At 37.1% G+C, this 15,963-nt stretch overlaps 1 protein-coding gene across 2 annotated transcripts in view; it reads left to right on the top strand.

The window, feature by feature from the left end:
- The window catches only part of plxna4 (plexin A4), a 218,628-nt gene that overhangs the window by 131,594 nt on the left and 71,071 nt on the right, over positions 1 to 15,963 (top strand). For both annotated transcript variants that reach the window (XM_024282545.2, XM_024282535.2), the window contains exon 5: positions 8,495 to 8,595. In XM_024282545.2, the coding sequence (XP_024138313.1) occupies positions 8,495 to 8,595 (101 nt within the window). The remainder of the gene's footprint in view (positions 1 to 8,494; positions 8,596 to 15,963) is intronic.

Raw genomic sequence — 15,963 nt, 5'->3', positions numbered from 1 at the left:
TAAAAGCAACATTTTTTAAGCTTGAACTATATGACTAAAGAAATGTTTTGACATGAAACAGTTTTGGGAGCTTTAAAGACTCACTCTGATGAAAGTTCTGTTTTTGGTGTTTTTAACCTGTTCTTGTGGGTTTTTTCTCATAATGTATATTAAGAAATTAAGTTTAAAACTGCATTTCTGAGTATATATATTTTTTTTTCCTGTGGCAAACGGAAAATTTCCCCTTTGTAAGGCTGTATTTGCAAAATTTACTTTATAAGAGATCTGGACTGGGCGAGTGTGACATCACCCACAGAAAATCTCTTATTTCCAGGCTCTGAATCAATTTAGTCGCCATTTTTCCGCAATACAGACCAATCAGGAGTGAGCTTGTTGGAAGTCCACACCCCTTCCAAGAAAGCGGGCTCGGGAGAATCTGTCAATCAAACATTTTGAACTTTTGAAGTGGGGACCAGCACATGCTTTTTATTAAGGCATCTTATTGGTCAGTTTATAATTAGAGTAACTTGGATTAAAAAAAAGAGGATTAATAAGATAAAAAAAGGTATGAGAGTAATTGGTGTTTATTTCTCAATAGAAGATTGAAGGATTTCGGTTACTTCCAGGTGGCGGGTACTTCCATTTTGAGACTCAAGGGAGTCACTCAGTCCAGTTCTCCTATACAGTCAGTGATTTGTGACGTAGAAAATATGCCACCAGCAACACAAGATTTATGATTTTGTCTAAAAACTTCATAATCCTGATTAAAGACCACTATTAAAATGGATCAAAAATATGATTAGAGTGAGTGCTTTACAAATATTCTTCCCTACTATTTGAAGATACATTTTTGTTTTGTAATAATTAGCGTCTGCTTTTCATTAACCTCACAGTCTTGGCCAAGTTCAAAGGCCATGCAGTGGTCATCCTGTTAGAAATGGGATTGGGTGGACTCCTGCTTCCTGGATCGTTCTGCTAGTTTAGAATAACATTTAGCACTCACATGCTCATTCCCAATTCCCAGCAGTACTAAAAGCTATTAAAGCTGCCCGAGTTGGTCGATAGGAAAAGGCCACCTGCTGTTTCTGGGGCCTGGGACATAGACACTTGCAGAGAGAGTGTGATATTTTGAACGAGGAGGAAATACAGAGGGGTCAGAAAAGAGAGAGGCAACAGGAGGCAGAGAACACAGTTGGTCGATACAGTTCTTTCAGTGCTTTTCTTAGACTTGAAATGCTCAGCTTGGTGAAGCCGGGTTGTGTTCAGTGTTGTCTGCTACCAAACTGAAGGTGAGACGTTGGAGCACGGAAGCAGATCATCTGGGAAACACAGAATATAGAAAGAGAAATCAACAGAAGTGATTAATAAGGCTACATTATGGATTTTCTTTGTGTGTGGATATGTTTTTTACATTGCACATAAGTCAAGTTAGCTTGCCTGTAAGTAACATATACTTGACAAATACCTCAGATTTATTTACCTCCATATTATTTGATCTAAATTCAATATTTTTACTTGATATCACATAAGAATTTTCCTTCTATTCTTAATTCGCAAAGGTGTTTTCAGTGTTTTGTAAGAATGCTACACTATAATACATAACATATTCTGCTCATCTAACAGCTATGACAGATAGGAGAAATTAAATATCAATAATTTACTTTATTCAAGAAGCAGTGCAACGCTTCAGCAGCGAAGGCTTAACACTTTTGCAGGGATTTGTAATCATGTTAGGTCTTATACCCTGCCTGTGCGTGCCATCAATTCACCAGAGAAGGAAATAAGCCAAACATTAACAAAGCACACATTCTCATTCAGCTTTGTTAACTGTAAAATTTAATTCCACCGCTTTCACTGTATTTTGTTCAAACCGTATTGTTCCCACCGTACTTGTATCCCCCTTTCTTGTTTCTATCCTCCATCCTGTCACTGGTTGCCTTTGTTCGGTTTGTTTTTCTTCCAGGGTTATCCAGTTGTGCTCCTACAATCCCTTTTCTTTTCTAAGAAGATTTGTGAAGTAAATGAGGATTCAGCCTTTTGTGTTTTCTGGCTCCTCTTTTCATCTCAACTCCTTTTTTTTATACCTTTCATTCTGTTTTTTAAGTATTCTCTAAATTCCTGTTCTTTTTTTGTGATGCGACAGTTCTCTATTCCTTCTTTTTTTTTCTTAACAGAAGGATCTGTCACTCCTACTTTCTCATTAATCCAGTGATTGGTTGTTCTCTAATGAGATATTTCTCTTCGTCTCGTTTTCACTGTCACACACATGTGAACACTCACACAAAAGACATCCCATTAGTGTGTTAAATAGATGTTCTGGCATAAAGAGGGCAGTCGTATTATAGAATGGGCTGTGATTATGGATATTAAGGTTGCAGTTTGAGTGATAAGGGCAGGTCAATCACACTGTTCAAATGAGCTGATACCAAAGTCCACGACTGTGTTCCTGTGCTGTTAACACTGTTACCCACAGTAGAAATAGGATCATTTCATCACCTGTAAAAATGGAAGAAAAAAAACACACTGAGGTTTTGGCACGTATTATATATATGCATACATCAATAGGAGATCAGAGTGATATAAATAATTGATTAGCACGTTTCAACATTTGTTTCTAAAAATGTAAAAACAAAATAGATAATATAATAAAATTTTACAATGAGTGTTGACACCAATAAGTCAAAATTGTTGCATGCAATAAAAAAGTGAAAGAAATGTAACTTGATTTTTTCTCATATATAAAAACGATTCAGTTTAAAACTGCATTTCTGAGTATTTCTTTATTCAAATTGTAGTAAATTGTAATTGTAGTATATATTATTTGTGATGTGGAAAATTACAAACTCCATCCTGCGCTCCATTCTGATGCATTCACTTGCAGATAAACAGATCAATGAATGTCTGACGACTGAAAAACTCTGACGTTGATCAACATTTTTGTTGCATTGGTGATGTTAGGTTGGGGCTGTAAGAGGCTATAAACATAGGGATGATGGGAAGTGGGGGAAGACTTACTCTGCACCAACTCATAGGTGAATTTCTAATGAGCTACTGCCACCTGCAGAAACTATGCTGTAGAAAACAACAAAGGTTTTTTTTTTTTTTAATTTTGGCTAAAAGACGACTGAGATCAGACGTCACATGAGTATGAGAGCATTTTAAAGCTTTTCAGGGTGTTGCTTGTTTATTAGTCATCCAGTATATTGCTCACAGCACCATGCCCTTACCCTGCAGCAATCCAGGAAGCTCATGAACTCGTGCTGCCAGCTCATGTTCAGTGGATCAGTAATTTTATTTTACCATTCATTTTCCAATGTGGTTTTTATGCCCAAATTAAAAAAAAAAAAAGTTATTTCAAATTAACACACACTGCCAGTACACCTGTTTGGTAAATCCAGCAATCCAACAGGTGGACGTTATCCTTCCTCACTTCTTATCCAAGATGGTCAGCGCCAGTATCTCTAATTCCTGTCAGTGTGAATCTTTTTTACATCTTTCAGAGTGTGTGGCTTCGAGTCATGTAGGTGTTCAGATGTGCATATTATGTGGCTCAGATTAGCTGCAGGCTTATTGCGGTCTAACAAGCCAAGTGAGTTGATATACTGAATGCATTTGACTCTGACAAGTAAGACATGTAAGATGAGCTTTGTGTGAAGCGGGGGTAATGTTTGAACCCCCTCCTTCCTGTCTCTACCTGTATTTCTCAATTTATTTCTCCAGCTCTGTATAACCATCTTTTTTTTTTTTTTTAAAGACCATGATTTTTAGTAGGCATATATTAAAATAGTAATGTATGTGATTCAACACTCAGCATATTTGACAGCTTCTGCAGTTGGTTGGAGTCCAAGCTGTGCACTCAGTCTGTATGATATAGATGTTATTTTTACCCCAGCTATGCCCCAGGGCACGATGATGCAGGCTGTGCAGAATTAGTGTCCATGCTTTGTGTGTGCGCCAACGTGAGATCTTCACATTATGTGTTAAGCATTCACTTTCACGGATGCCTGGTGCGGTGAGAAAGAGAAATTAATACAAACCACGTTAAGAGATCTGACAGGGATATATTTCTGATTATAGTCCCGTTTATCTTCAGTTAACAAAGGCAGTAGACAACACTTTAAATGATAAAGTGAAATTTACATCAATTTTATTTTATTCTTTTTTCTGTTTCCTATTTTCAAATAAAAACATAAGAGCAAAAAGGTGGGGCACTTCCTTCTGCTCTTAATGCAACATTTACTAAATTAGTTAATACATTTGGTTTTTAATTAGAAGAAATTAGATTGCTGCATAAAATATTTTTTTGAAAACAGAGTACTTAGAATATTATCTATAGTTTTCATCTATAATTTTAAGGTTAAAAATGCATATTGATTGATGTGTCACAGATGCTGCTGATTAAATACCAGTTCATTGATTAGCATATACATGCATATATCTGGTCTTTAGAAAGTGACCACGTTATCACCAAGAACTGCATGAATTTGGGTTTTTGCTGTTTTTACTTTTTGACCAGTTAGTTAGACAGATTCTAAACCAACTTCTTTGGTTGTGTCTCTTCATTATTTTTCTGCATGTTTGCTTCATTTCTGGAAGGATAATCAATTCATCTGTGCTGTATGTTAAAATATATTACAAATTTAACGTTAAATTATGGAGCCCTTAAATGAACATTGAAGTAAAGAAAATTTAAGGATTTCTTTTCTAAAAACCAAAAAAGAAAAATGTTCTAAAGCATTTTTTTTTCTAGCTACCATCTGGTGCTCACCAGATAGTATCCAGATTGTATCTGGTGGGCACCAGATAGTGACCACAAAAAAATAGTAGATTTTTTTCTACTAATTTATTTATTAATTTTTTTACTTTGATGTCCCTTTAGGGGCTCCGTAATAAATATATCTTTATTTTATTTATCCATGTTTTAATAAAGCCAATAAAAGGAGTGCTGACTTCAGATCACAATAATACCAACCTGTGGCTGTAATGTGGGACTGGATTGTCTATGTAAACTCCTTTTTATGTTCTTTTGGAGTGGCACAGTTTAGTTAAGATGAACTCTACATAATGGGAAATGGAATTACAGGAAAAGAGGACAATAAGAAGAGCTAAAGAGAGAAATTAGTTAAGAATAAGACTGTGGGGTGATAAATAAATTATTACATTCCCACCGTAAAATGGCTCTATTGCCTTGAGCATTTAAGTGCGTAGGGAGAAATGAAGATACATAGGAAATAATGATCAATTTAATCTTCATATCATTAAAAATGGCTTCTTGCAGGAGTATTTTAGGCAGAACTTTTGCTACTTTTCTGCCCCCGACATGCATCAGATATGCACACTTTTGTACGGTATAATTTCATGCTATTGTGCCTCCATAGCAAATGATCAAGTGTGTCTTAATCCTTCTCCCCACACATTAAAGCATCAAGTACCTCTGTGATCTCTACCTTTTTTAAAAGCATGATTACATTCAGCATCCCCCCCATCTCCACCTATTGAGAGAGGATGGAGAGTGCTGGATGTAATGGCTGTCATTTACTCACCTGAAACAGGGGGGAATTATAAATACCATGCACCCCATCCTTTGTATTTATCCCTGCTGATATGATAGTGCAGTCATAGTGAAGAGACATTGTGTCATAATGGTCTCCTTGCTGCCAAAGCCCACGAAGAAGATAGCATGAAATGAATGTGATATCGAGATGAGAGGGACAAGAGGTGCATTGGGTCGTTTAGCCACCAAATCCTTCAATTTTGTGATAAAAGGGGAGACAAAAGTGTTGCCTGCTAAAGTGTGAGCGTGTGTCTGTGTGCCGGATAGAGAACCAAGGCTTTAGAGAGATGATGAATGTATGATCTGACACACCTCAGAGAGTTTGAGTGACAGGGACGGACAGACAGAAACAGATGGAGAATGAAAGATATCAGGATCTACGCTCTGGAAGAGATGCCTTAATATTGGCACCCACTGGTCTCTGAATTTGGTGTGTTTGTCTTTGCTGGCTCTGGTTTTTATCTGTTGACAAAAGCATTTCTGCAAATCCAGGCATCTGAGTCTTCAATAAGCATCAGGAGACCCCAGTGCTCTAGAATCTAACTTTGCTTCATCTACTTTTTTCCCCCCAGTGGTCTTTTAATTATGATTATGGCACTTTTAGCAAAATCTACAAGCCTCTGTCGTTTGTTTTTTTAGGAGATATTTTGTCTTCCCTTTGGATTGTGGGTGGGACTGTTGGAGCAGAAGGAACCCTACACTAATACCCCATTATACCTTTATTTACCCTCTCTCCCATTAGCAACCCCAAGCTAACATTAGCGCTATCCGTTTTTCTCTTTTTTTTAAACTCTGAAAGTTAAAACCTTCATAGAAAAATAGGTCCACAATTATAGAAAGAAAACAAAGATTTATTTTTTGAGAAGGGCATAGATGCCCAGTTTAGCTTAGTCTGTTTACTTTAGCAGTCAGCTTTGGTTTATATTTTGACTGATTTTATGTTTATATTCAATTACCGGTGTGAATCCCGGTGAGGAAAACTGTGTTGTGATATTGGGCTGCATAAATAACATTGAATTTAATTGATTTAACGAAAAAAGATTTATGTAGCTCTTGCTAGCTGAAAGACTTGCATCTCTGTAAAGGGGAGACAGCGCAGAAAATATTGATTGACAAGGTCAACAGCCAATCAGGATGCAGAATATGAGGATTCTGTTAAAAAAAAAAACATTGGCTAAAAAGTGCAGAGTCATAATTAAAAGACCACTGGGAACACTTTTACAACAGATCAATATCTGTTTAACATACAGAAAAATGAGATATGATGTTTATTCATGATTAGGTGTTTGATAGGAGATTAATTTTCTTTGCAGGAACTTGGAAGTTATGTAGTTGGTTAAATGATGTAGCAGTGGTCAGTATTTTGGGAGGAGCAGACCTGAGAAAGAACTCACTTGTGCCCAGAGAAATGCAGATTAGTAAAGAGTTAGATCACATGTGCACATCACTTCTCTACTATCTGCCCGATTCCATCTCAAACTCATTCTCTTTATCTACTTAATGCAAATATGCCTCTACACAGCAGGGAGGGCAAACACACTTTCAGTTTTTCCCCAAAGCGCACACACAGTCTGAACAGATGCACCTGCATTGTCTCTAATCTGTAATAGCACGCACAATTCCTCTTGACTTTGTCAGCGAGACACTCCCCCTCTGAATTCATTCAGTTGTGTGTGACTCTGCAGTGTTTCTGCATGCATATCTCAGCATACTATTTATAGTACTTGCAGGGACACTTGTGAATACACACGAACGTAGATGTCTAAAAGAAGCAACCATGTGCTGTAGTGGCATGCTTTCAGTGTACCTACATGTATTCTTAATTCAGTTGATTGAAAAATCTCTTTTTATTCATCAAAAAGTAAAATAATCTTATCAGTGAATGATTAACTATTGATTCTACAGAGGAAACAAAAGCTACTGAGAAGAAAAGGGGTGTGCAAAATGGCACAAAGTATTTATTTAGTATAACTACATTTCAAAAATGTTTCTTTTAATTTGAACCCCGTTCATGTTTTATGTACCAAGATTTCCCTGTTTGTTTTTTTACTCTGCGTGTTTCTTTTCATTTCTGTACTTCACTGTGTATGTCAATTTTATGCTCTAATTTATGCAAATCATTTTGGAGCTTCTTCCCCCAAAAGCTGAATTTCCTAATCATGCACTAAGCATGCAGACATTTGCATGCAAACAAACAAAAAGCCATCATTCCCCTTTAACCTGATCATATCAGTCCCTCACTGATGATTTCGTCTGCCGCTGTCCCTGGCTGTCAAGAAGCAGCTTGAGTGAAAGCGGTCATCCACCAATGACAGCTCATTAATCAAAAGTGCCAACAGCTCTTATTATTGTGGCATGCAGTTACCATAGTGACAGTAAGAGGTAGGGTGCAGCTGAGATCCACCTCCCTTTTGCCCCATGTGCTTGGTCACTCAAAACTCATGCCAATCAGTGCCAGTCAATGCCAGTTTGAGTTGGCAGGGCAATATATCATCATAGATAGACTAGTGTTCCCACGTGGCCAAGTTTCTAATATGGAGCTACTTAGATTGACAAAAGATGAAAACTGTTTAGTTGTAACATTTTCAGAAAAATCAACCATGATCATGCATAATATTCACTTACTTCAACTTGATCAGTTCTAGGAGAAATAGAAAGCAAGAAATTCATGAAAAAATGCTTTTAGCTTCCAACTTCTTCTAGTTTGATTTATTTAATATTTTTACTATTTGTTTATTCTGTTGTCTAATCAATAATTGTGTATTGGAAGCAATAATGCTAGAGCTAATTAATTTAAGGACACAACTTTAGCCCCTCATATTTATTTTCTTACTTCACAAAACTTTCTGTCAGGATTTATCCAAAGACTGATTTCCCTTCATGTTCCTCTTTTTTTTTTTGATTAATATTACAATATATGCTTTCTACATTGGTTTAAGGTTTCTGCATATTTCTTTACAGCTATCAAGAGTACCTGTGGAAGCCTGTGGACAATACTCAACCTGCAGTGAATGTCTTGGATCAGGAGATCCTCACTGTGGCTGGTGTGTTCTACATAACATGTGAGTACAACCATTTTAGAGATATATATATATACAATAATAGTAAAAAAAAAAAGAATATACTCAAGTGTTTCTAGTTTTTTTATTAAAAAGTAATCAGTGTAGTCTAAAATGAAATGAGGATACAAATAAGCAACCAATGTTTAAAAAAATATAATTCCTGGAATCAACTTATAAATCAAAATGTACTTGTAATTATTCAAAGAAACCACTTTTTACAGACATAACAACAAAACACAATTACTGTATTCTTTCTACAATAAAATTGAATTTTTTTCAGAAATATTTATTCCCCCATGTCTCCAGCAGAAGTTTCCTACTTTTCTCGCTGTCTAGTTCATCCCAAATTGGCTCATTGTGGTTCACAATCTTGGACTTTGTAGGCAGTTCAAGTGTAGCTTGGTTTTATCCGGTGATCCATTATTGTCTTCAAGAATAAACCCCATGACCAAAGAGGGACGTACAGGTGGGAATTTCATGACACTGCAGAATGTTCTACTAGCTGTGTTTGTTCAAGGTGATTCTCATGCTGTACAGATCTCCAAACTGGCATTTACCAAACAGCTCCATACCATGACACTTCTTCCTCCATGCTTGACAGTTGATGTCAAGCAAAGGCTTTAAGATTCCCCATTATAAATAAAAAAATATATAAATTTTGGTTCACCATCTTCCTCTAGTCGTCGGTGTTTCTTGGTCTAGACAAGCCTCTATATCTTCCTTTCATACTGCAACTGATCCTGTCCGTCCTGCACATAGACGTCTTCCCTTTACAGTTAATACTGAAACTGGCTTACAGAAGTGAAGTTCTGTGAACCACGCATCATGTTGGTGGTAACTCTCAGAAACTTGTCCTCTGATTCAGTCGTGACTTTCGGTTTTCCTGTCACAGTTTCTCACAGTTTCTAAGCGCCTTTGAATGGCAAAGAAACTTTACATGCAAGTTAGCAAAAAAGAGCCACATTTTTCAGTCTCTCCTCCGTAGTTAGTTGCTTCGCTGTTCAATTAGAGCTGTACACAGTTCTTCAGTTTTTAATAGCCTCAACTTTATATTCTTATTTCTGGCAGCTCACAACTTACTTTTTAAGCTATTTCAAGCCCTTCATTCGACTTTACTACTTTAAGCTTGAAAACATAACTTGGATAATTGGGATGTTAGAAAACTTTTGACTGGCTATGTGTTTATTTCTCTGTTGTTTACCAACTTTTCCACTCATACAGACATTTCTGGGGAATTTGTGTTTGGATAGTTAGTTCCCCTTCCAGCAAACCCCACCACCACCTTTTTGACACACAATTCTCAAAAGCCCTTGACCATTCAGGCATACTTGTACGCAACCCTGGCCTCGGGTTGCTTTCCTGGGCTTGGCCTTGTGCCACCATTATGTCTAGATATTTTCCCAGACTGAACCGCTGGTATTGTGTAGGCCTTGAAACAAGACCCCAATGGAGGCAATGAGACTTGCGGGAACTTCCAAGATTGTGTTGAGCACTACTGCAAACTTAAGTTTCTGTTTCTGTGGAAAACAGTTTACCAAGGTTGTAGGAATCAACCAGATGACTGCCAGTTTTCATTCTTTCTGTGATTTGAATTTTAAAAATAGCTATTGATGAGAACACACAAAGGGGTAGAAAACACATGGATCTGAGAGGATGAAGGTGCTTGGGCAGAAAATGAAATAGAACTATGCATATAGACAGAGTGGTAGTTGAAGGGGCAAATGAGGAAAATAATCAGATTTTGATGCATGATAAATGTTAGTAAATTTTAAGAACCAAAACCTGAAAATATTACAAATAATACTTGTTTAGTTTGTGATCTTGAGGGGTAAATAGGCAAGTATTGACCCAAAGGGACAGTATGCTAAAGGATTTAAATAAAAAGTGAAATAAAAATTGGATTAGATCAGCTAAAAAAGATTAAACTGTTTTTCCCAAAATAAAAAACTGTTTAAAGTGCAATGTCTTTCATTTAGGCTGGATCAATTTGTTAAGGTCTCTATGTAAGTGTGCATGCAGCCTATTCTATTGGTACAAATAAACAGTTGCTCTTGACATTCTCACAGTCAGAGCAAATTGGGTTGTCACACTTAACCTGATAGAAATGGTTGCCCTTGACTTATTTCAGTCTTAACACACATGCACAGAAGGGCAGGTTCAGTCTCTCACAAACCATTCCTCCTCAAGACTTTCTATCAATACACTAAAACATGAATAGATCTCGGAGAAGAAGAGAAAATCGCCAAAATGCCCCTTTAGTAGATGTCAAGTGTTGAGATGATTGATGAACAGAAGGGCAGAAAAATAGATTTATGGGTTTGCTGTGTGCAAGTGAAGATGTGAATGATTCGTGAGTGTTCACTTGTACATCAGACCTGTCTATTGGACACCCCTGTTGCACAATGACACACTGTGGGTAAAACTCACAAACCAACAAGATTTATTGACCACATCTTCTCTTCATCATCTATCCTTTAAACAGTCAACATATTAAGCAGTCCTCCTTGTGAATAGCTTTGTTTCCAGTTTTGGGGTAAATTGCTAACAATTTCAAAAGCATTTTTTAAGGTTTTACAAAGCAATGAATGAGAGAGCTCCTCTTTATTTGGATTTGCATTTCATATACCGTACATGTACTATAAGTTTAGAGTTTCGATGATTTCTTAGTTGGAGTTACCTACAGTAAATTAATGGACCAACTAAAGGAGTTTGTCAAAAATAAGGAAACTTTTTAAGTAGTGGACACCTTACCATTTTAGTGGCCTTGTGGTAGAGTGTCTGCCCTGAGACCGGAAGGTTGTGAGTTCAAACCCAGGCCGAGTCATCCCAAAGACTCTAAAAATGGGACCCATACCCCCCTGCTTGGGGTTGGATTGGGGGGTTAAACCACCAAATGGTTCTGGAGCGCAGCTGTGTCTGCAGCTCACCACTCCCCAGGGGATGGGTCAAATGGGGAAAACAAAGTTCACAGCTAATAGGACTTTAACTTTAACCATATCTTGTGTTACATTTTATTAACACAACAAAGCAAATTATGTGAGTTTATGACAACTTGCATTTTTTGGTCTTGGGATCTTTTAAAGACCTACTCCGATCATGTTTTGAGATCATTTAAAATGCGTTCTCAGTGGTCTTTTAGCTTATACTTTTTCAATTTTTAGTAAAAATAAAAACAAGCCTGTGTTGTTTTCTAGGACAGTAGTTTATTAGAAATTCGCGTCTGAGTCCCACTAGCTTACAGCCCCTCACATCCCAACGTAATATAGCCGGTGCAACAAGAATAATATTGGAGCTATTCAGCCATGCAGTTTGAGTCAGATGGCAACCCAGACGATGAAAGCAAAGATGAACATGGATCTAGTCGTCTACAAGTGAATGAATCAGAATGGAGCAGAGAAAGGAGCTTGAGGCTCACCCAGTGTATTTTCTGTCACAAATAAACTCATTTTAAACATTTCAAGAATTTTTTTTTCATTAATCATGAGTGACAATAATTTAAAAAAAGACACAAAAAGGCAAATTTGGGCCAAATTTTCCCTTAATATGTGCTCCAATAACATAAAAAGGTCACAAGAACATGTTAAAAACACCAAAAACACAACTTTCATTTGAGAATGTATGATATTTTAGCAGAATCTCTCTAATACAAATGCAAGATAAAAATGAGCACAATATTTTCCAAAAGTGAATGAGAGTAAAAAAAAAAGTTGTTTTTTTGTGTTTAAAGCCATTTTAGAAGAGTTATTTCATGGCTCTGTCAAGGTCAAGACACATTTTAACAGCTTAAAGAGCAAAGGTGTACCCAGAGCCTTTTAAAAAACATATAGAAGAAGCAGCCTTAACACAAACAGACTCATACTTGCTCTGAGCTGGAATGAAGAGTTGTAAGGAAGGATGGCAAGCAGTTCCTCCTCCATAGTGTTCGTCCACATAGTTTGTTGTTCCAATCAACCTTGAAATCACCTCACTGCTCTGAGAGGAAAAACAGCTTGCTTTCTCTCTCGGTCTCCCTCTCTTACTATCGCTTTTCACATACACACGTTCCCCCCATTCTCTTTGCTATCAGCATTGCTTTTATTTACTCTATAGATTTGTGAGAGAAGCTGTTAGAAAGAAGACCAGGCCAAGAGGAGGAAGGCAATCAATATTACAGGAGAGGAAATCAACAGGAGTAGATGGTGCACCTTTTTGTGCATTTCTGTGTGTGCTCCTCCAATAGCAGTCAAATTGTCCTTAATGACCACCAACCGTATTTTTAAAAAAAGCTGTTTTCTCCTAATAGTTTTCTGTTAAATTACACTCAAATATATACATGTCAATTCTGTGCATTTCTGCAAACTCTTGAAATGATTCAGGCTCCTTGCAGTGAGCCCTGACACCATTCATGTAAACCTGGAGGCTCACCTGTCAACTAAACTGTCTTGGCCTAGTCATGCTGTCATCTTCCGAGATCCACAATGTATGCTAATGCTAGTCTAGTTCAGCAAGTGAACGGAAAGTTTTGACTCATATCAGCCCTCTTTTTTTATTATTCCCTTTCTTTTGCTCTCTGGATGGAAGACAAACTGTCAATCAGAAGACGGCTTCAAAGAAAGGACCCTCATAGATTACTTATACAAAAGGGGTCTTCTGTGTAGAAAGAACACTGTAAGAAACCAGATGCAAACATCTTTCAATGTATGTGCATATTTAGGTGCATGTATAAACTTAAATGAAGCAGCCTTTGCTTGAGTTGTGTTAACCCACACTTCTATGAATTTCAAATTCCCATCCAACTAACCCTGGGCGTTTGCATCCAGCTGTTTTTGTTTACGGTTTAAAGTTGGTCTAATCTGACATGTTACTTTTTTTTGTGATTTCTACTCTCCACCCCCTTGAAAAAAAGGCAGAGGCACTCCTGCAGAGAGCCAATACCAGAAACGCTTGGGCCATGTTGGGGTATGTTGCCTTTTGAATGCCAGCCTGTCAGCTGTCAGTTTTGTAAGTGGTTAACTATGCTGTCAAGACGCCTGTAGTGCAAGACAGCCAGACAGATTGGAGAGCGTATTTGGAGAGGTACTTTTGTCAATGTGATCGTCATCACATTTGGCATGGATGTTGAGAATATTTCAAATTTGCTATATACAGTATGTGACGATTGGGAAAATGTGGCTAATGTAGCTATATTTTACTTTTCTATCTGTTTCCACCAGAGGCAACTTTTGTTTTTTCTTAAGTATTAGCCAAGTTAATCAAATATGAAATAAAATTAAAGTATATTATATTGTACTGTACATTCATACATGTTGGGTAAAAATGCAGTACAAAAGTCCATCGTTTATCACAGGAGTCATGTTCTAAAAATAAACCTCAGTGAGTGAAATTCGCCAAGTTATCATCTTTATTTTTTGCAATTAATACAGACATTTTATGGCTGTAAAAACCTTCCTTATCTTTATACACTGTCAGACAGACATCTACATTTTTACACTTTTTACTCAATGAATTGTGGACAGGAGACATGACACGGAAGAGATTGACAGTAGTCTACAGCCAATCGGATCGCAGAATACAAGATATTGTGAAAAAATGTACAAAAGCTAAATTTCACCATTAAAAAACTATGAAACAGCAAGAAAAGGTGAACCCCTTTTCCTTTATGATTTACCTGTTTATTACACATCTATACATTTTGTATTTTCTCTTTTCCTCTCCTTTTGGAACCTCTCCATTTTTCTTAACGTTATTTATAACTTTAGTTGCTCCACCGGTTAAGGTTTATTCATAGATATTCCCGTTCTACCTAACATATGCGGAAATCTGTTTGGATAAAGTTTGAGAAGCCAGGAGAAATCACACAAAATTGCAGATAAAGGGTGCAAGTCATCCTGCAAGCTTCTTGTCCTCCGAAGCCTTTGTATTCCTCAGACATCTGAAGTGTTGTCAAACGAATAACCTTTTGGAGGAGGAAGCTAATTGGCAGATTCTCCATGCCCTCTGCTTCTCTCCTCTCACATTTCTTCCCCTACCTGTCGTTGTGCTCAAAGCCATCTTTAACTCGGAATGCTCATTAGCGGGATATGCTGAGCTAATGCTAATTAAACAACACTGCACCAATTAGCGTGCAACTAAGAACTCATTGTATTTGGTTGCAGTGATGGCTAGACTTCTCTTACAGATGCCTCTAATTGCTTTCAAATATTAAAAAAAAGTCATTGTTTACACAACAAAAAACAATTTTGCTAAATTATGAACAAACAAATCTGGAAGTGGGACGTTCAAACAAATAAATGACAGCACTTGGTGTTATCGTGCCATGAAGTCTAATCTGTTAACTATTTTTTTCACTATTTGACAGCTTACTAAATGAAAAATTTACCAGAGTTTTGTCTGCAATAGTTGGATTTCATGGAAATCTTTGGTCACTAAAAGCATTTCAAGGAATTCTACGGCCTGCATTTATTAAGCTTTTATTTCTTGGGTTTTTGTTAAATGATCAAATAGCAGTTTCTGAAATTCATACTATCGGCATCAATTTCTGTTTTATAACATTTACTGCAGCCCCATCAAAGAACTTGGCAGACCAGCATTCAAAAATCAAAGCCCTGGATTTATTTTAAATTATTTTTGTAAGCAACTTAGCCCGCCAGAGTTATATATTTATTCAAAGTTGTTGCTTTGATCTTGATGTTGTGGATCCATGGCTTTTCTCTGATGTCAGTACCCAAAAGGGAGGATGGCCTCTCTCACCCGATGCCGTCACCCTCCACCTCTTGGTGGGTCTTAAGGAGAGTTGAGAGAAGGGAACAAGACCAAGAAGTGACAGGGGCATCAGGATGGAACAGAGCCCCCCGCATTCTAGTTTTCTCTGAACTGTCACCAACATGGTGTGAAGACGCACACACTTTTCCAATCTCACAACCGCACCTCAACAAAAAACAGCCACAAAGTGATTTACGTAGCCACCCTCAAGCGCATGCACACATACGCACACCCACTTTTAAGTCAGAGCCATTGCTCACTGTCACCTGTTGTCACTCTAGCAGGCAGAGGAAGGCAGAGACACCAGAAAATGGACATGCACACACTGACAAAACCCTCAGTGGGGAAGTTACTTTGCTTTCATTTGACAGAGCATAAGCCAGACTGATATTATAAGGCTAAGAAAGCAGAAAATAGTGATTTAATTCTATGATCTTTAAATAGTAAGATTAAGAGAAAGAACTTAAATACTTTATCTACTTCTTTAGAGAAGAAAGTTAAATAGAAATATAGAATTCATTGCAAATCTTTATTCACCAATCACAGTTTATGGTGAAATAAGATAGTAGTCTCTATTGTACATGTGCACATAATGGTTGGATTACACAGTCATGATGTTATTGCATT

Source organism: Oryzias melastigma, linkage group LG23 (assembly GCF_002922805.2).
Source record: "Oryzias melastigma strain HK-1 linkage group LG23, ASM292280v2, whole genome shotgun sequence".
Lineage (NCBI taxonomy): Eukaryota > Metazoa > Chordata > Actinopteri > Beloniformes > Adrianichthyidae > Oryzias > Oryzias melastigma.
The sequence above is the reverse complement of the archived record's forward strand: the minus strand, read 5'-3'. Positions and strand labels throughout refer to the sequence as shown.